The sequence below is a fragment of the Acinonyx jubatus genome, chromosome A1 (assembly GCF_027475565.1).
Source record: "Acinonyx jubatus isolate Ajub_Pintada_27869175 chromosome A1, VMU_Ajub_asm_v1.0, whole genome shotgun sequence".
Taxonomy (NCBI): Eukaryota; Metazoa; Chordata; class Mammalia; order Carnivora; family Felidae; genus Acinonyx; species Acinonyx jubatus.
Window position 1 is genome coordinate 140,972,920 of NC_069380.1, and position 20,417 is coordinate 140,993,336.

Genomic DNA, 20,417 nt, shown 5'->3' on the forward strand with positions numbered 1-20,417 from the left:
TCCCTGTATGTATTAAGCCCAAACACTTTCATTTAAGCTTTAGCTTAAGAACCAAGAAAACCCAGCATACTCTTGTGAAGAGTAACACTTTTCAAATCAGCCAGCTATTTCTCTAACAGATCCAGAGGATCCTCTAATCAAAGGCTTTCATTTTAAAAATAGCTTATTCAGAAAGCACTCACTGCTTTCATGGGTATATAGATACAAAGCAAAAATTACACAGCAGGTGCCTGCTTGCTGGTTTGATTGGTTGGTCAACATCCCACGTGTGTGGAGGCCCACACCTCTTGAGGCCTGTGGAAAAGATGGGGTGCAGAGAAAGAGAGATAATGTGTGTGTGTGTGTGTGTGTGTGTGTGTGTGTGTGAAATCATGTTCCTTTGGAGCGAAAACCTGGGAAGATCTATACCTCATTAGTGGGATTAAAATGAAGAGTTCCAAAAGAGGTGATATTTCATTTATCTGCCATCTTGAATCTCCAGTGAAGGCTCAGCTGGGCACAGTGGGATTTGCAAACCCATCTGGGAGTTGGGCCACCTAATTACTCTCTTAAAGGGGTGTAAAAGGTTAATGGTGGCTATATGTTGGTGGCTGCTTTATGGGTTAATTTTCTTTATGTGTTTTCTGTATTTTCCAAAAATGATTACAGTGCTATATGCTTTTATTGTCAGAAAAATAATAAAGGTTATTAAATGAAATATCCTAAGCTCAATGATTTGTTACTTGGGCGAATTAGTTTGAGAATTAAATTGCCCTTCCAGTTTCCTGATAGTCACAAAGCCCTGAAGTCAGGCCCCAGGCAGAATAAATCACCTGCTCTGCTTCGTGCCATCCGGTGGGTGGCTCCCATGGCAACGGGGCAAAGGTGAAAGAGATGTTGTAGGCACCCCTACAGCCGTTCAAACCTACCTGCTCTCGGCGATCAATAAAGAAGATGTCCAGGTGAGCATTCTGGTCTTTGGACAGCCTGAAAATGAATTAGTCTGCATATGTTGTGGCTATTCCCCACTTGGACAAAAAATTAGATTTTAAAGTTTAAGTGGTGACTGGGAAGGATAGTAACTACTTCAATATGTTTAGCATTGGCTGGAATGTTCTTAAAAACTGTTTAGTTGGAAAGAACTTGGTACAACAGAATTGGGTGGTAAGGCTCTTGGGGCAGAGGACCCCCCTGCCGTTTCATTCCTATCATTTCCTCGTCTTTGCACCTCTCCCCCAGCACCAACACGTGGGTGGGTGTGAATCCTTCAGGAAGGCCAGCATAGCAAAATCTCAATTTAGGAACCCCAAATCAATGTATTCAGGTTTTGTAAAAATAAACCCCTAAATTTGTGTTTATGAAAGGAATCACAAAAAGGCTTCTTCAAATAGTGCATATCTTTGCAGCATTTAAAATGTTTTGTTTATAATTGTTTGATGTTTCCAAGCCCATTTGGGTAACATATGAGATAAGTATGTACTCTAAGGGCAGGTGTTTTTTATTTTATTTTTTTATTTTATTTTTATTTTTATTTTCATTTTTATTTTTTTCAATATATGAAATTTATTGTCAAATTGGTTTCCATACAACACCCAGTGCTCATCCCAAAAGGTGCCCTCCTCAATACCCATCACCCACCCTCCCCTCCCTCCCACCCCCCATCAACCCTCAGTTTGTTCTCAGTTTTTAAGAGTCTCTTATGCTTTGGCTCTCTCCCACTCTAACCTCTTTTTTTTTTTTTTTCCTTCCCCTCCTCCATGGGTTTCTGTTAAGTTTCTCAGGATCCACATAAGAGTGAAACCATATGGTATCTGTCTTTCTCTGTATGGCTTATTTCACTTAGCATCACACTCTCCAGTTCCATCCACGTTGCTACAAAGGGCCATATTTCGTACTTTCTCATTGCCATGTAGTACTCCATTGTGTATATAAACCACAATTTCTTTATCCATTCATCAGTTGATGGACATTTAGGCTCTTTCCATAATTTGGCTATTGTTGAGAGTTATGCTACAAACATTGGGGTACAAGTGAAGGGCAGGTGTTTTTTAATTAGAGAGAGAGAGAGAGAGAGGAAAGAGAGAGAGAGCTGTAACATACAAAGTACAAAACTTGAATATACTTCTTAGTGAATTTTTACATATATATACACCCATTAACAGACCAGGATATAAAGCATTTTCTGAACCTCAAAAGGTTTCATCATGCCCCTTCCCAGTCTATATTCCTTCCCCTCAAGGAAAGAATTTTGTTGACTTCTACCACCATCCATTACTTTTGTCTTACATGGAAGATTCATCTATAAGAGAACTAAAAGTGCAGTTACTAAAGTAGGTGGAAGGATCTAGACCCCATCTCTCTCTCGATACATATATATCTCATACAATTTGCCATTTCAAACAATTTTAAGCATACAATTTAATGGTGTTCATTACATTCACATTGTTGGGCAATCATCACCACTATTTCTAAAACTTTTACATCACCCCAAAAGGAACTCTATTCGTTGAACAATGGCTGCCACTATTCCTTCCTCTAGCCTCTGGAAACCTCCAACCTACTTTCTGTCTCTGTTAATTTGCCTATTCTTGACATTTCATGTAAGTGGAATCACACAAGACCTACTCTTCTGTGTCTGGCTTTTTAGCATGATATTTTCAAGGTTCATCCATGCTGTAGCATGTATCAGAACTCCATTCCTTTTTATGACTGAATAATATTCCATTGTGTGGATATAGCACATTTTGTTCATCCATTTGTTTGTTGATCAACACTTGGGTTATTTCTCTGGTGTGCTTTTTACTCATTTTTATTTTTTATTATTACTATTTTTTTAACACATATATTTTTCGAGACAGAAAAGACAGAGTGTGAGTGGGAGAGGGGCAGAGAGTGGGAGACACAAAATCTGAAGTGGACTCCAGGCTCTGAGCTGTCAGCACACAGCCCGGTGTGGGGCTGGAACCCATGCATTATGAGACTGTGACCTGAGCCAAGGTTGGGCGCTTAATTGGCTAAGCTACCCAAGCATCCCTCTGGTATACTTTTTAAAAAGACAAAATAATTCTTTTCATTTTCTTAAGTAACTATATGTTTGGATAAAGGTTAGATATTTTTAAAATGTAAGGGGTGAAACCAAATATGCCTTTAATAATTAAGACTGAACAGATTTTAGGGGTGCCTAGGTGGCTCAGTCAGGTTGAGCGCCTGACTTTGGCTCAGGTCATGATCTCACGGTTTATGAGTTCAAAACCCACGTCGAGCTCTGTGCTGACAGCTCAGAGCCTGGAGCCTGCTACAGATTCTGTGTGTGTGTCTCTCTCTCTGCCCTTCCTCTCTTTGCATTCTCTCTCTCTCTCAAAAATAAGTAAACATTAAAAAAAAAAAAAGATTGAACAGATTTTATAAACATTACCTCTGGCTAGTTTAAAATTATATTGAATAAGATATTTATTTATTTATTTATTTATTAAAATTTTAAGAAGAAAATTGCTTTTATTTTCCTTAGGCAACAAGATAATTCCTTTTTTTTTTTTTTTTTTAAATGGGCTTCATGCCCTGTGCAGAGCTCACTGTGGGGCTTGACCTCACAACGGTGAGATCAAGACCTGAGCTGAGATCAAAAGTTGGAAACTTAACCAACTGAGCCACTCAGGTTCCCCAAGATAATTCTTTTAAAGCACTTTGTACAATGCTTGGAATATAGTAAGCATTCAAAAAATTAGTTTTTAAAATCATATTTTCAGGAAATGAATGCTTTTTCAAGATGGAGCAGAATCTCTGGCTATTTCTAGCACAGTTTTATTTTACACTCTTGCACTGGAATTCAGGCAGTTGAGAGTCAAAGGTCATTTATTTAATATAGACTATGTGTCAGGCATTGTTCTGGACACAAGGGTCTAAGACTTTAGGGATTACTCAGTTCAACCTATCACCAGTAAAAAAAAAAAAAAAAAAAAAAAAAGAGGGAGGCACAGAGAGAGCTAAATGATTAGTCCCTGGTCATTCTAACCACTATATAGCAAAATTGGATGTTTTTCTAACATCTGTCTTCAAATAGCAGAATTTGAATTTGATAAATGCATGTGGACTGGATTAGACAGTCTCTTCCCCAGGAGACAACATTTCCCCATTCTCCTATTGTCCATACTGGTATCAGATATGTCCACAAATCTGACACTTCCTTCAAAAGACAGGACCTAATTCTCCTTCTCTTGTGTAACCGCTGGACTTAGTGACTTATTTTTAAGGAAGTGAAAAAAGGTCGAAGTGACACTGTACCAGGTAATTAAGGTACTGTGGCTTCCTCTTGCTCTCTCTCCAGATTATTTGCTCTGCTGGAAGTTGACTGCCATGTGTGAGGATATTTAAACACTCTGTGGAGAAGCCCACAGGGCAAGGAACTGAGGCCTCCAACCAAAAGCCTCGTGAGTGACTCACCTTGGAAGTGTATCCTCTGGCCCCAGGCAAGCCTTCAGATGATTGCAGCCCTCGCCAGCTTGACTACCATCTCAGGAGGCCCTGAGCCAGAACCACCCAGCTAAGCCACTCCCAGAGTCCTGGCCCCCCACAAAGTGTGTTAAGTAATAAATGTTTATTGTTTAAAGCTGCTAAATTCGGGGGTAATTTGATATACAGCAACAGAGAACAAATACACTCTCTTATTATCATTTTACATTCACCCCTACCCTCACAACCTCCCTCCAATGACTTATTTTACAGTTTGTACTCTTGGGGCAATGACTGAAGCCCTTGTTTCAGTTCTGATATTTTTGCTATGTTTCTTTATTGAGATGTAATTTACATACCACAAAACTGGCCAACACATTAAGAATCGGTTGTAAGAAACACATAAAAGTTATCATTTTAACCATTTTAAGCCATACAATTCAGAGGTATGTTGTGCAAACATCACCACTATCTGGTTCAGAACTTTTTCATCACCCAAATGGAAACTCCCTATTCACGGCTGACAAATTTTAAAGGGTAAAAAAAAATTGTTGTTCCCCAGATATGAAGTAATCAGGTAGTAGCAAAGAAGAACAATTAAATTAATAAAACTTTTCTTTAAACGCAAATGAACCCGGAAAGAAACATCCTCAATGTGAATCTGTTCACATTCTTACACAGAAAAGAGAAACCTAATGAGATGCGTTCTATAATGGATAAAATAAAATCTCAAATAAAAGTTTTACAACAACTAGTTTTGACAACTCCCTGTAAATCCACTGAGTACAGAACACCATGTTGTACTTGGCAATCAAGGGACTGGAACTGGGGACAGCCCTGGGAGCACGGCGTGGAGGGTGAATGGCTGTCATATAGTGATGGCCTCTAATCTCAGGGTGTTAATAGACACTGGGATTAGAAGGATCCAGAGGAACACGTGGGCTCAGTTAGTGCAGAGTATCTGCCACAGGTGAGGGAGTGGTAGGTGATGGCATTTGGGCCAGCTGTTTGCCAACCCGGGCGTGGGGTAAAGGTTGGTAACAGGTGTTTTTAGTTCTAGCACCATTTCCTTCCAATCATCTTATTTTAATACAATACAAATTGGTAGTGACCCGAAAATAATGCTACTGAATTGAAGGGTGGCTATACAAGGACCTATAGCATATTATTTGCTGGTTTTAGTTTCTAGAGTCCTATGAAGAACAGAACTGAGGGTTATTGCCAAAAGTGTATCTTCGGCAGGCATGCTTCCCCGTTTCCCTCCTGGAGAGGGTATTATGGCTTCACTTTGGAGCGTCCTCTGACTGTCCAGATCTGCAGACGATGCTCCTACCCCAGGAGGGCAGCTTGGGAACAGAAAAGCAACAGTTGGAGGATATTTACTCTAAACCTGTATTTAGCTCACTGGATTTTTAACGGTGTGCCGCTCTCTCATTTGTTCAACTGTCCATTCATTCATTAAAAACAAAAAAAAAGTATTGACCGCCTTCTATGTAACAGGCACCGGTCCAGGCAGTGGGGACACCAGTGAACCAAAGAGTCCCGCTAATGGAAAAAAGAGTAGAGTTTTGGCACATATTTTTCAGAGTCTGACATTCTTCAGAGCGCCTCTGTCCTGATCTGCATTAGCAGGACTTTCACGAGACTGAGAAAGGGCCGGTAAGTAAAACCTCATCCTGTTTCCCCAACCCCAGAACCTCAATACAAGCAGTAAGACTGAGAATAGGGAAAGGTGGACGTGCCGTCCTTTGCTTCACTGAGGCCCAGGATCTCAGATGCTGGCCATTTCCTTTCAAACTGCCCCCCTCCATCACCCCGGGACAAAACGACCGTTTCCCGGGGTTTCTCCTCCTAGCTAGGGAATAGCATGCAACTCTTAATATATTATGAGACACAGCCACATTCATAATTAATCCCATGCAACTTAGAATAGTCTTCAGCAAACAGATGACACAGAGCCACGCATCACCCACCCGGCCCCTTCGTGTCCACCACGAGCATGCATGCAGAGCCAGATGTGACCACCTTCTCTGGGCAGGGCTCCAGCTCCGGTAGTGGAGGCAAGAGGAAGGCAGGCCCCAGCAGAGATCCCCAAACCGATGGTGCTCAGCGTGGAGAGGCAAGGCAGCCTTCCCGGGCACAGGATGCCTGAGTCAAAGGGAGGTTAGGAAAAGAACCACAGGGGAGAGGGGGTAGCAGGAAGTCTAGACGAAATGAGTAGTGGCTAGGAAAAAAAAAAAGAAAACTGGGGATAAAAACACATTTCTTTACTGTAATAACCCAAATCAAGAAGCAGGCATATTGCCATGCTGACCGTAACTATGAAATGGGCCTTATGCTCCATGACGAGATGAGTGACGGAGTGAGGGGTGAGCCAGGGGGGTTATTCACACGGAATGCCTGCACATGATATCTCGCAGACAGGGAGATCCCCTGGCCAACAGGACCATTAAAAACTGTCTGCTCCCCACATTTGGTACAAGAAACATGAGGCACTCCAATAAAACCCAGCTATTGGCAGGGGGAAATGTAACATCTGACTTGTGAGGCAAAAAGAGCCAGCTGCTCCAGCCTCTAGGACTCAACGAGAACTTCCTATTTCAAGTCAAGCTCCCAGCTGTCCCACACTCAGGAAAAAGGGGTTGAACTCAGCCCCCCTCTCCTCTAGACACACACCCCAGCCAACAACAGGACTGTTCCAGGTTTTATCAGCTTCTTATATGCACTGGGGTTTGAAATGAGACTCCTCAGTGTGGTTCAGAAACAAGAGAAGGACCAGGCGAACCCAGGCTGGGAGAGACACGAGATACAGGAGTAAAGGCCTGAAGTCTAACTTGTGACAGAAAAGGTGGTCTGGCTCCCCCAGGCTGCCAGAAGTCCTATACCCACGGGCCCCAGGCCCCAGTGCCCTTGGGGTCACAGCGGGGGTCCTGTGCCGGGAAATGCACAGGCACTGAACGTTTGTGGTAGAGCTGCAGGCGGGAAAGGAGCTGCTCGACAATATGGGGATAGTCTCTTGACAGGTCATGTCTTTCTTCTGGGTCCTGATCAATATCAAAGAGCCAGAGGGTCTTGGTCGGTGGGTCTGATGAGGGTATCGCAGAATCGTTGTATGGAGACGGCGGAGGAAACCAACAGCCACAGCCTGGCAAAGAAATACAATAGTTTATTGCAGGAGAGGCATGGTGGGCAGGTTCTAATTTCAGGGGTTGTGGACGTGGACACATAAAAAAGATGTGGCCCTTGATGCCGTATCTATATCTTTCTCACTCTAACTCCTGGTTCACTGCTTCACAACCAGGGGCCTCCAGGAATGTGCACGCACGTGTGTGCATGCGTGTGCACGTGTGTGGGTGTGGGTGGGGGGAGTTTTAGTTGTCACAGTGACTTAGGGAAGCTGCTATCAACATGTAACGGTCATGGGCCAGGGAAGCTAAGACATCTCGCAATACATGAACGGTACCAAACAAAGAAGAGTTGTCTTACCCCAAATGCCCAAAATGTCATCATTGTAAACATTGCTTAATTGCATCACAGTCTTTACCATCACACCACATATTTTAAAAATATTTAAAAGAGGTCACTTTTGGCGTGCCCGGGTGGCTCAGTGGGTTAAGTAGCCGACTTCATCTCAGGCTATGATCTCAGAGTTCATGGGGTCAAGCCCCGTGTCGGGATCTGTGACAGCTCAGAGCCTGGAGCCTGCTTTGGATTCTGTGACTCCCTTTCTGCCCCTCCCCACCTTGTGCTCTGTCTCTCTCTCTCTCTCTCTCTCTCTCTCTCTCTCTCAAAAATAAACATCAAAAAAATTAAAAAATAAAATAAATAAATAAAAGATACCACTTTTAGAGAATGTGCTCAGAGGAAGCAACCACATCCCTCAGCTACACACTTGATTGAGGATATAGCTTTCAGAGAGTCTCCCTCCTAGCCTCATGTGCTGTGCTTGCCAGCCACACATCTCTGAAATCTGATTTTCCATGAAACATTACAGTTGGCATTTCTTCCTTTCACCGCCCCCTACAGTTAATTCTCAACTTTTTATTTTTTTAATTTTTATTTATTTATTTTTTTTGTGTGTGGTCCGGACGGTAGATCACAACATTCTTCCTCCTTCAGCGGCCCCACAGGTATGTTCTGCAAAAGGCAGTTGTTTAGTAAAGTTCTCCTTGATCTGGTGGGAAATGCCAAGCACCCTACCTGGGTAGCCGGTGAGGAGTTTCCAGTTCCCGTGTCTAATTGCAGCATGCAGAGATGTGTTGAAGGCTAAATACGCTGGATGAGAAGAATCATCCTTTGCTGGTGCCAGGCTTTTCCCAGGACCTGCGGAGAAACAGTTTGGGAGACTTAGATCACTGTTATTGAAATGTGTCGTTCTAAATCAACATTTAATATCCTTCCTGTAGAACAGTAGCTTTTATCCCATGAGTGTAAATGTGTATCCCACCACAGACACGAATCTTCTACTAAATATAAACAGAAAGCTATAGTTACTTTAAACATCAGTCATAAACCACCACGAATATAAGGTAATCCCAAAGAGATTAGAACATGAATTCATCCTTAAAATTGCTGTGTTCTGTGAATGTACATCTGGCCGTGTGCAGAACAGTGTTCTATAATAGCAGGAGAGGCTGTTTTTCTTTTTGCTGCTAAATGACTGAATTAGATAAATACATTTTCTATATATACTTATAGATAGGTATATGTAGATAATAGATTATAAAGTGTACCTTTTAATGGAGTCTATCTCAAGCTATGAGAGTTCAATCATGCCATGACATACAGCACTATATTTATTTTTTTAACCACAGTTATGAAAGATAAAAGTGAGCAATGCTCAGTTCACTATTCAGACAGGATAATTATGGGTATAAGAACAAATTGGTATACAAATTATTGGTTATTAACACGGATTACATTATCATCTTGGGGTCTTATACTAACTGATCATCAGGTTTTAGGGGGAGCAATTACCTCCCCCACCTTCTTGAATTTGGAACCAATTGAAAGGTTAGAGGCCAGACAGTCGGAGCTAAGATATTGCCCTTGTTACTGATAAAGTTGATTAGAGAGAACATAGCTTCAGATCTGTAGCCGAGAGGCCTTGCTAATAATTGACTCTTGACTTAGACTAAATCACTCATCCCTGATCCTGCTGGACACCCACTGGGCTCCCTCAGAGCTGAGAGCAGACCAGAGTGCTTATATATATTCTAGGGGCAGGCGAGCCCCCAAATGAGACAGACAGAAGAGTCTGAAATGAGCATGCTCAGTTCCTTCTTTTGGGTAACTCCCTCCTTGGCCTGGTTGTGAGGAGTGAAATAGGTGTAGAAGAGAGAACTGAGTCTCTCTCAGGGTCTGTAAGACCCTCTGCAGATCTGTAAAGACCCTGCTGGATCTGTGAGGGCAGGGTATGCAGGTCCCCACCTCACTCATACCTGAGCATGTTTAAAAGCCTGCAGTTTAGGGCCTAACCATAAAATAGCTAGTCTGTTTCAAGTCCACATTTACCTGTCAACTTTTCAAACCCGGTCACAGCAATCACCTAGGGTGCGTTTCCAAAGGCTTCCAGACTGCCCGCCCAGTGACTAATAGCCTTGTGTGTGCTCTGTCTGTAACAGTGCACTCTCCATCATGGCGGCCGGCCCGTCTGTCCCCCATCCTGTCATAAAGGACTTTGGGAGTGCCCTCCTTCCTGCTAGAGCGGGACTTGTGTGCTACTGCCCGGGGCTTCCTGCAGGAGCAATGTCAGTGGTGGAAAAGGCAGGGTCCCGTTCTTCTGGTCGGTCTTGTGGAAATGACCCTAGAGACGCATACTGGAGACAGAGCCAATAAATGTTGGTGGTTTCAGACCTTAGTCTTAACAATCGTGTACCGACAGATCGTTAGCACCAAACGGCAAATCTTTTTGACTTTTTTTCTCCGCCTGCTTGTGGATGTTTCGGCTCCAATATAAGCGGATGTTTGCTGTGATCGAGGCGCAGAGGATGTCTATCATAGGAAATGTGTTCTTAAAACACAGACTGTGTTAGGACTGTGAGCCCTCATGATTTACTCCTCACAAGTTTGTGTAAAGGCCACATTTTGATACCAAAGGATGTTAAATAAAACAAGTATGCTTTGCTAACATAAACAAAGAGAGGAAATTGAGCTATCTCAGCTATACTCATATTTATATACATTTGTTCTTAAAACAAACAGGAACGTAAAATACCTAAACAATAAACAAGCCTAAGACTAAACGATGAAAGATGCTATTATCGCCACTCTTTTTTTTTTCTTATTGAGAAGTTAAACAAAGGGAACATTACAAGAAATAAGAGAACTCACACTCTGTGAGCCAACACCTAGAAGGGACAGATGTTAACATTTTGTTATATTTGCCATTAAAAAAAAAAAAAAAAGGAAACAATGAAAATGAAGTGACAGTTCCCATGTGACGGTCTATCCCCATCCTTAATCTCCGTCCCTTCACCCCCTGCCCCTGAGGCTGCTGCTATCATGGATCAGGGTACAGTGTATCCTGCGGCGATTTAACAGTCCGGTTACACATGCATGTGCCACAGAATAATCTACAGTCCTGTTTTATACTTTAAAAATGTACGCGTATATGTTATGCCATACATACCCTGCAACTTGCTTTTTTCAATCCACTTCAGTATTTTCAGAGCTCTGTGATTATGCTTGTGTATATTATATTCCTTTTAACTGTTTAGTATTTCCCTATATAAAAACTCACATTTTATTTACCCATTTCCCTGTTAGGCATCAGGTTACTTCAATTCTTCTTCTTTTTTTTTTTTTTTTCTATTGTACACTATTATGCAATGAGCACTGTTGCCCACGTCCCCTGGTGCACATGAGCAAGCATTTCTCTAAGGTTTGTGTCTGGAAGCAAAACTGTCCACTTGCAAGGGGCACACGTTTCCAACTTTACAACACATACTAATTGGCCGTTGTGCCAGTGACGTCTCCCCTTCTCCATATCCTATACCTGGTACTTTCAGACTTCAAGTTGTTGCCTATCTAAAAATTTTTAGAATCTTCACCTTTCCTTTATCACTCAATCACCAAGAATTATCTTTCTTTTTCCGTGTCAATCCAAGGGTTGTTTAAAAAAACATTTTAAAATAACACCCATAGAGAAAAGTGCACTAATGGTGCTGATGAAGACTGGACCCTCTCCTGTGGACACCAGCCCACTCAAGAAACAAGATATTACCAGGATTTCAGAAGCCCATGTCAGCAGCCTCCAGTTACCAGCCTTCTCTTCCAAGGTAACTGCCATCCATCAGCAGAGACTCTTTCTGCCTCCTTTTGAACTTTGTATAAATGGAAACCATACAGCATGTTCTCTTTTATTTCTGGCTCCAACTGATTTCATAATGTTTGTGAGACTCACCCTTGGTGTTGAGGTTCAGCCTGTTCCCAGCACTTCATTCATTTTGACTGCTGGATGTGATTCTGTTCCATGAAAATTCCACAACATCTTGCATTTAGGCATAGAACCCACCAGGAACTGATTTCTGCGCACGAAGTAAGGTGGGACTCAAGATTCATTTTTCAAAGATGGTTATTATCTGACCAAGACTGTTGAAAAGACTGTTCTTTGCTACTCATCTTCAGTGACACCGTTGTCAAACATCTTATTTCCATATGTGGTGAGTCTGTCTCTAGAGCAGCATGGTCCAAATAGAACTTTCTGGAGTGTTTTATGTCTGTTGTCCACTGCAGCAACCACTAGCCGGGTGCTGAGGGTATTGAGCATATGAAATACAGCTAGTGTTGGGACGCCTGGGTGGCTAAGTCAGTTGAGCGTCCGACTTTGGCTCAGGTCATGATCTCACAGCTTGTGAGTTCAAGCCCCGCATTGGGCTCTGTGCTGACGGCTCGGAGCCTGGAGCCTGCTTCAGATTCTGTGTCTCCCTCTCTGCCCCTACTGCTCTCACACTCTGTCTCTGTCTCTGTCTCTCTCTCAAAGATAAATAAGTGTTAAAAAAAAATTAAAAAAAAAAAGATATGCAGCTACTGCAACTGAGGAAATTAATTTAAACTTTAATTGCCATATGTGACTAATGACTACTGCATTGGACAGCCCAGCTCTAGAGTTTTTATTCTGTCCCACTGGTCTATATGTCTATCCTTATGCTATTACTACACTATCTTAATTACTGTAGATTTACCATATGTTTTTCTATCTAAGTCCCCAAATTTGTTGTTCTCCCAGATGGATTTCACCATTATTGGCTTTTGTATTTTCTTTTTTTTTTTAATGTTTATTTATTTTTGAGAGCGCGCGTGCGCGCGTGCAAGAGAGAGAGAGAGAGAGAGAGAGAGAGAGAGAGAATATGAGTGGGGGAGGGGCAGAAAGACAGGGAGACACAGAATCCGAAGCAGGCTCCAGGCTCGGAGCTGTCAGCACAGAGCCCAACGTGGGGCTCAAACCCATGAACTGTGAGATCATGACCTGAGCTGAAGTCGGATGCTTAACCAATTGAACCACCCAGGCACCCGTGTTTATTTATTTATTTTTATTTTATTTTAGGGACAGAGAGAGAGTGCGCAAGCTAGCAGGGGAGAGGGGCAGATAGGGAGAGAGAATCTTAAGCAGACTCCATGCTCAGTGTGGAGCCAAATGCGGGGCTCGATCCTCGACCCTGGGATCATGGTCTGAGCTGAAATCAAGAGTCCACAATCAACTGACTGAGCCACCCACGGGTCCCAGCCTTTTGAATTTCAATATAAATTCTAGGAGTAGCTTGTTAAATTTCACAAACGAGCTACTGGCTACTGGGATATTGATTATGATGGTATTAACTCCAGGGATCAATTGTGGGGTATTGCTGTCTTAAAATATTGAGACTTACAATTCATGTGTGTGGTGGATCCCCATAATTTCTCTTCATCATATTCTATGATTTTCTATGTAGAGGTCTTACATGTCTTTTCTTAGGTTTACTCCCAGTTGGTTAATGTGTTTTAATACCGTTATAAACAGTATTTTAAAACAGGAGCACCTGGGTGGCTCAGTAGGTTAAGCGTCCGACTTCGGCTCAGGTCATGATCTTGTGTTGAGCTCTGTGCTGACAGCTCAGAGCCTGGAGCCTGCCTCGGATTCTATGTCTCCCTCTCTACCTCTCCCTTGCTCTCTCTCTCAAAAATAAATAAACATTAAAAAAAATTTTTTTAAATACATATTTCATACTCTGAATTAACACAATTGACACTTTTACATATTGACCTTGTTTTTAGTGACTTTGCTAAATTCATTTATTAATTCTAATTCTTTGTTTATAGTCTTTGGATTTTCTATGCATGCTATAATGTCACCTGCAAATATTGACATTGGTTTCTCCCCATAATAGATCTTTCAGTTTCCTTTTTCTTACCTTATGACATTGTACAAAATCTCTAGTATAAATTTGAATAAAAGTAGTGATAGTGAGAATTTGTATCTCATTCCTGTTTTCAGGGGAAAAGGTTTTACGATTTTACTGTTAAGTGTGATATCAATATAAAAATCTTTGTAGCTATGCTTTATCAGATAAAAGAAGATCCATTCTACTCCCAGTTTACTAAGTTTTTATTTTTATCATAAATGGGTGTTAAATTTTGCCATATGCTTTTTCAGCATCTGAAAATATCACATAATTATTCATTTATCTTTTAGCACAATTAATTATACTTCTTGATTCCTTTTCTTTCAATGTTTATTCATTTATTTTTGAGACAGACAGAGAGAGAGAGCACACACAAGCAGGGGAAGGGCAGAGAGAGAGGGAGACACAGAATCTGAAGCAGACCTCAGGCTCCCAGCTGTCAGCACAGAGCCTGACGTGGGGCTCGAACTCGCGAGCTGTGAGATAACGACCTGAGGCAAAGTCAGACGCCCAACCGACTGACCCACCCAGGCACCCTTCTACTTATTAATTCTTAAATGCCAAATCAACCTTGCACTTACAGAATAAACCCCCTTCAGTCATGATGTTTGTCCTTTTTATTTATTGCTGGATTCACATTTTGTTCAGAGCTTTTGCACCTATGCTTCAATTTCTCTATTAATTTTTTTCTTAAAATATTCTTGTCATCTTTTTGAGTCAAGGTTATATTGGTCCTATAAAAGGAAGTGGAAGTGTTCCCTGAAGAGTTTGTGTCAGATGGTTGTTATTTCCTAAATACTTGGAAGAGTTCATTTGTAAAGGTATCTGGGCCTCGAGTTTTCTTTGTGGGCAGGTTATTTATTAATTTAATTTCTTTAACAGATATAGAACTATTCGGATCTTCTATTTCTCTTTTTCTTAGTTTTGGTAAACTGTATTTTACTGGGAATTTGTCTAATCACACACATTTTCGTTTCTGTATTACCTTTAATGTCTGTAGCATCTGTAGTAATATCTTTTCATTCCTGATGCTGGCAGTGTGTGCTTTTCACTTTTTTTCCCCATGATAAATTTTGTTAAAGGTTAATTGTATTTATTGGTCTTTTCAAACTTTTTACCTAGTAGTCCCTCTCTGTAGTATATTAGCTTTCTATTTCATAATTTTGCCTCTTCTCTTTATTATTTCCTTCCATTTCCTTTTGGCTCACTTTGCTCTTCTATTCATAGCTTCCTGCCTAATTAATTTTCATCACTTTTTCATTTCTGATATATATATTTAACACTATAAGTTTTCATCCAAGCACCTATTTATTTATTTATTTATTTAAGAATGGAGTGTACTTTATTTTTATATTTTAATTTAACTTTATTTCTTATTTAAAATTTACATCCAAATTAGTTAGTATATAATGAAGCAATGATTTCAGTAGATTCCTTAATGCCCCTTACCCATTTAGCCCATCCCCCTTCCCACAACCCCTCCAGCAACCCTTTGTTCTCCACATTTATGAGTCTCTTTTGTTTTGCCCCCTCCCTGTTTTTATATTATTTTTGTTTCTCTTCCCTTATGTTCATCTGTTTTGTCTCTTAAAGTCCTCATATGAGTGAAGTCATATGATTTTTGTCTTTCTCTGACTGACTAATTTCACTTAGCATAATACCCTCCAGTTCCATCCACGTAGTTGCAAATGGCAAGATTTCATTCTTTTTGATTGCCGAATAATACTCCTTGTGTGTGTGTGTGTGTATATATATATATATATATATATATATATATATGTGGTGTATGTATATATACACCACATCTTTTTTATCCGCTCATCCATCGATGGACATTTGGGCTCTTTCCATGCTTTGACTATTGTTGATAGTGCTGCTATAAACATGGGAAAGCACCAATTTACTTTTATCTTGCAAGTTTTAAATATGCACGTTTGTTATTCAGGTCAAAATATTTTCTATTTTTCGTTGTTATTTCCTGATTGTTCAAAAGTGTATCACTTAATGCCCAAACATTTGAGAAGTTCCTATTATCCTTTCATTATGAATTTCCAGTTTAATTCCGTTATGATTACAAAATATATCTATGATTTTTTAGAAATAAACTTCTAACTTTAGAATCATGTTAGATGTACAGTACATAATTTAAATTCTTAGCACTGTGTTTCCACTTGCTTTATGGCCCAGTATGTGGTCAACTGTATGTTTCATTCCCACTTGAAAAAAGAAAAAAAACATCTATTCTCAAGTTGTTGGGTGCAGTGATCCATATATATTATAGTTTGTTAATTATGCTGTTCAAATATTTTATATCTGTACTGATTCTATAGTTTGATTGTTCAAATAGTTACTGAGAGAGTGATGTTGAAAATTTCTCACTGTGACTGAAAATTTGCTTATTTCTCCTCCAAGTTTTGTCATTTTTTGAGACTATATTATTAAGTACCCATTTGTAAGCATTATAATTTTCTGGCTGATTGCTTTTTGTACAATTTTGAAAAGACTCTCTTCATCTCCAACGATACCTTCTTCCTTTAGTCTACTTTATCTGATGTACACATATCCTAGCATTAGTTGTCATCGTTGTTAGTGTTTGCATATTTTATTTCTTTCCATCCATCTCATATGCAATACAAGGAAGTATAAAATGGGGTGACAGGCAGGATAGTGGCTCCCAAAGGTGTCCATGTCCTAACCCCTCTGGAACCTGTGGAGATGTTACCTTACATAACAAAAGAGACTTTGCAGATATGTCTAAGTATAAAGACCTTGAGATGTGGAGGTTATCTCAGATTATCTGAGTGGGCCCAATCTAACTATGAGTTCATAAAAGCAGGGACAATTTCCTGACTTTGGTCAGAGGGAGATGTGGCCACAGCAGAAGAGTCTGAGATACTGTGTTGCTGACTTTGAAGATGGAGGAGGGGCCACGAGCTAAGGAATGCGGGCAGCCATCAGAGGCTGGAAAAGGCAAGGAAATGGATTCTGTACTAGACCCTCTGAAAGGGTACAGCAGTGCTAAAACCTTGACCTTAGCCCTGCTCGCACTTTTGACCTACAAAACTGTCAGACAACACACCTGTGTTCTTTTGAACCACTGAGCTTGTGATAATTTATTACAGCAGCAATAGAACACCACACACGAGGAAGCTGTGTATTTGTAATCTTACAAAGCAATTAGAAAGATATTACATATGAAATGGTCAAATAAACAACATCAGGCAGAATATAATTAAGGTCAAACAGTAAATATTATAAAAGATCATGGTAGGAAGAAGATGATAGAGGTGAAAGTGCACAGGAAGGATGGATGAAGAAAGTGGGACTTTCGGTAAGACCTGAAAGATATACCTCTTTGTTACCTACCACTCTGCCCTCTTCCTGTGTGAAAAATATATAGGGTAGTGGGGTGCCTAGGTGGCTCAGGTGGTTAAGTGTCTGACTCTTGATTTTGGCTCAGGACACGATCTCATAGTTTATGGGATCAAGCCCCATGTCTGGCTCTGTCAGCCCTGCTGACAGCTGGAGACTGCCTGGGATTCTCTCTCTCTCTGTCTGCCCCTCCACTGCTCGTGCATGGGCGATCTTTTTCTCTCTCAAAATAAATAAATAAACCTTTTTAAAAAAAAATGTAGGGTATACGGGGTACCTGGGTGGCTCATTTGGTTAAGTGTCTGACTTTGGCTCAGGTCATGATCTCACAGTTCATGGGTTTGAGCCCCACACTGGGGTCTGTGCTGACAGCTCTGGGCCTGGAGCCTGCTTTGGATTCTGTGTTTCCCTCTCTCTCTGCCCTCCTCTACTCATGCTCTGTCTCTCTCAAAAATGAATAAACATTAAAAAAAATTTTTTTTTTAATATGGGGAATGGCCTGGATCTGATTTAGTTCTATAACCCCAAAGTCTTACCCCACGGCCAGCCATATCAATAAGAAGCGTCACTGAAACAACAGATAACCGAAAACTGGATAAACAGAAGGTGAAGAAGGGATTTTTAGCCTGAAGAATGAGAACAGAAGTCTCGGTGATGGAGGGTCTCTGGAGGACAGGGAGGGAGGTGCTGTTGGAGGCTTCGGTGGGATGGTTGGGTGGACGGGGTGAGACACCTTCGGGGAGTGTGAAAAGCCAGAACTGTCACTTTTCTTCTCATCAACAGGGGGACACAAGAGGAATTTAAATATTATTTTTAATTAAACTTTTTTTCTAATAGCTTTATTATGATGTAATTCACATATGATACAATTCATTCCTTTAGAGGTAAAATTCAATGTTTTTTAGCATATTCACAGAGTTGTACCAGCAGCCTGATGGGGGAGAAAAGGACATTGGATTTGTTAACCCCTGGGCAGGAACTAGGGGTCCACAGAGAAGCATAAACTTTTATCTTTTCCTTCTGAGGTGAAGGCCACCTCTGACAAAATAAAGGTCTCTGGACAGACAGAGATACTCAGTTATAAGACGGACCAGTCATGGGTACTGATTTTGGACATTAGTGAAAAATTTTAGGGCAACTGAAGGAAATCACTATCTTATATATTATGTAGTAAATTTATAGAGCTCCTAATCTGGGCAACCTCTGGAAATCTGAAGGAGTCCAAGCTTCTAGAATGAGGTCGGGTCAATGGTTTCAGGGGAGAATGTGTTCTCCAGAGCCAGCAGGGGTTCCAGAAGTACCTTGGGAGTTGTCATTAAATGGGATGGCGAGTTAGTGGGCAGGGTTCAGGTTCCCTGTCTTCATTTCATGCAGTGCTGGTTAAACCTTAAGGAAGAACTTGTAGTATTTGCTAAATAGATTATACTTCTCTACGTTTTTGTCTGAAGAAGGGGTCTGCAGCTAAACTATAATTGGAAAGACACTAATTAGTGATGGGTAATGGATTCGCCAAATGGGGAAGGGACTGAGAGGTGCCAGGGGATGCTTCTGATCTCCTGGTGTTCGTAAAAGGCAACCTTATTCTTTTGATTGGACAATGTATCCTCATGACTCTTTGGAAACCACTGTCTAATACAGTCTCTGATTTTTTTCTATGTAATTTATATGTTTATTGTATGTAAGTTGGAAACACAAAAACACATGAACAAGAAAATTAAAATTAGCTAAATTTACTGGCTGCTGTTAAACATTTTGGTGTATAACCCTGATGATTTTTAACTATGCAAGGCTTAAGTAAAACAAATATGTTAGCTGACTTGCAGATAAGAAGAGGAAAGTTGATAGAAAACAAAGTTTTCACGCCTAGAGAAAATCAGGCAGGGTAATAAGGAGCCCCAAGTATTAGCACAGGGCTGAAGGGGACGGTCTGGGTCTCTTCCTCTCTGCGATGTAGAATGCATTGGGTGTGGCTGGAGAATGCGGCTTGGGAAGAGTTAATGCTGTGGCCCTGCAGGAAAGCGCTGCTAGGGATAGTAACCAGCATGAGGAGAGGGCCATGTGACTGAAGTCCCTGCTGTCCCCGCTCCCAGAAGGCCACAGTGCACAGCAGTAAAGAGCATGCCCTTTTGGAGCAAGATTGCTTGGGTTTGAATTTCAGCTCCATCATTCACTGGCTGAGTCAGCTTCGGTGTTAGCTGAACTCTCTGGACCTACATTTCCTCATCTGTAAAAGGAGGATAATGGCATCGATTTCACAGGACTGTTGTGTGGCTAAATATGATGATACACAGAAAATGTTCATTAGTACTATGTCCAGAATATCGTAAGTGCATAATAAATGATTTTGATGCCAGTTGTGCAATCTTGGGCAACTTTCCTGACTCCCCGTGCCTCAATCTACTATATGAAAGTAATATAAGAGCAAGTGAGATAAGGCATATCGAGTGCTTAACAGAGTATCTGGTATATTGTAAGGCTATTATTAACATTGTCAACACTAAAGATAATAATGCTAATATTAAAAGCACTTGCTACTTGCTTATAAACATAAAATGTTGTGTTAAGTGTACCATATATGTTAGCTCATTTAATCCTTGCACTAGCTCTATGAAGTAGGTAATAATCGCTGGTAAAAACTGTCATTGAGTGGTAGCTATTAGTATAACACAGGTTTTTTTTCTTATATATCCTCCTTTTCTGAAGACCTTACAAAGAGGAGAAAAGTAGGCAGAACTCATTATTAAAGCAGGAAAAAAAAACAACCAAAAAAAAACCAAAATGAAAAACCAAAACCCAAACCAGACAAACCACTTCTCTGGTCTGGGTCTGGAGAGGACCTGTATTTGCTCCCCAACACATGTTCCAGAGTTTGAACAGGGATGGCGGGAAAAGCGTTAATGGTGAAGCTTTAATTTGCTACTTCAGGGTTTGGTACCTTTTCATTTCTACTGAGCTCTTTCTGTTTTTGATCACTTTTACAATTTGCAAAGACCAGCTTAAAAGTTTATTCTACCTCTGGCCACCCATTTTATTCTTCCTGCTTCTGCTGGGATGCCATCTTCATGCTTTCAAGGCATATGTAGTTTTACTTAGAGCAAAACTTGCTCACTTGGCCTAAGTGGGAAAACCTCCCAGCTCTTCCAGATATTTGGTGATCAAGGTATTTTTTAATATGGAGTCCTGTCAGGTATGTTTTTTAAGGAACGGGCAAATTTGTCAGCTGATTATGTGAGT

At 40.8% G+C, this 20,417-nt stretch overlaps 1 protein-coding gene across 1 annotated transcript in view; it reads right to left on the bottom strand.

Annotated features, from left to right (window-relative positions):
• Positions 1-4,746: 4,746 nt before the first annotated feature.
• The window catches only part of ARSB (arylsulfatase B), a 164,157-nt gene continuing 148,486 nt past the window's right edge, over positions 4,747-20,417 (bottom strand). The window contains exons 7-8 of the mRNA XM_027039434.2: positions 8,629-8,751; positions 4,747-7,573 (exon numbers count right to left, since the gene is read on the bottom strand). Coding sequence (XP_026895235.1) covers positions 7,308-7,573; positions 8,629-8,751 — 389 coding nt within the window. The 3' untranslated portion in view covers positions 4,747-7,307. The remainder of the gene's footprint in view (positions 7,574-8,628; positions 8,752-20,417) is intronic.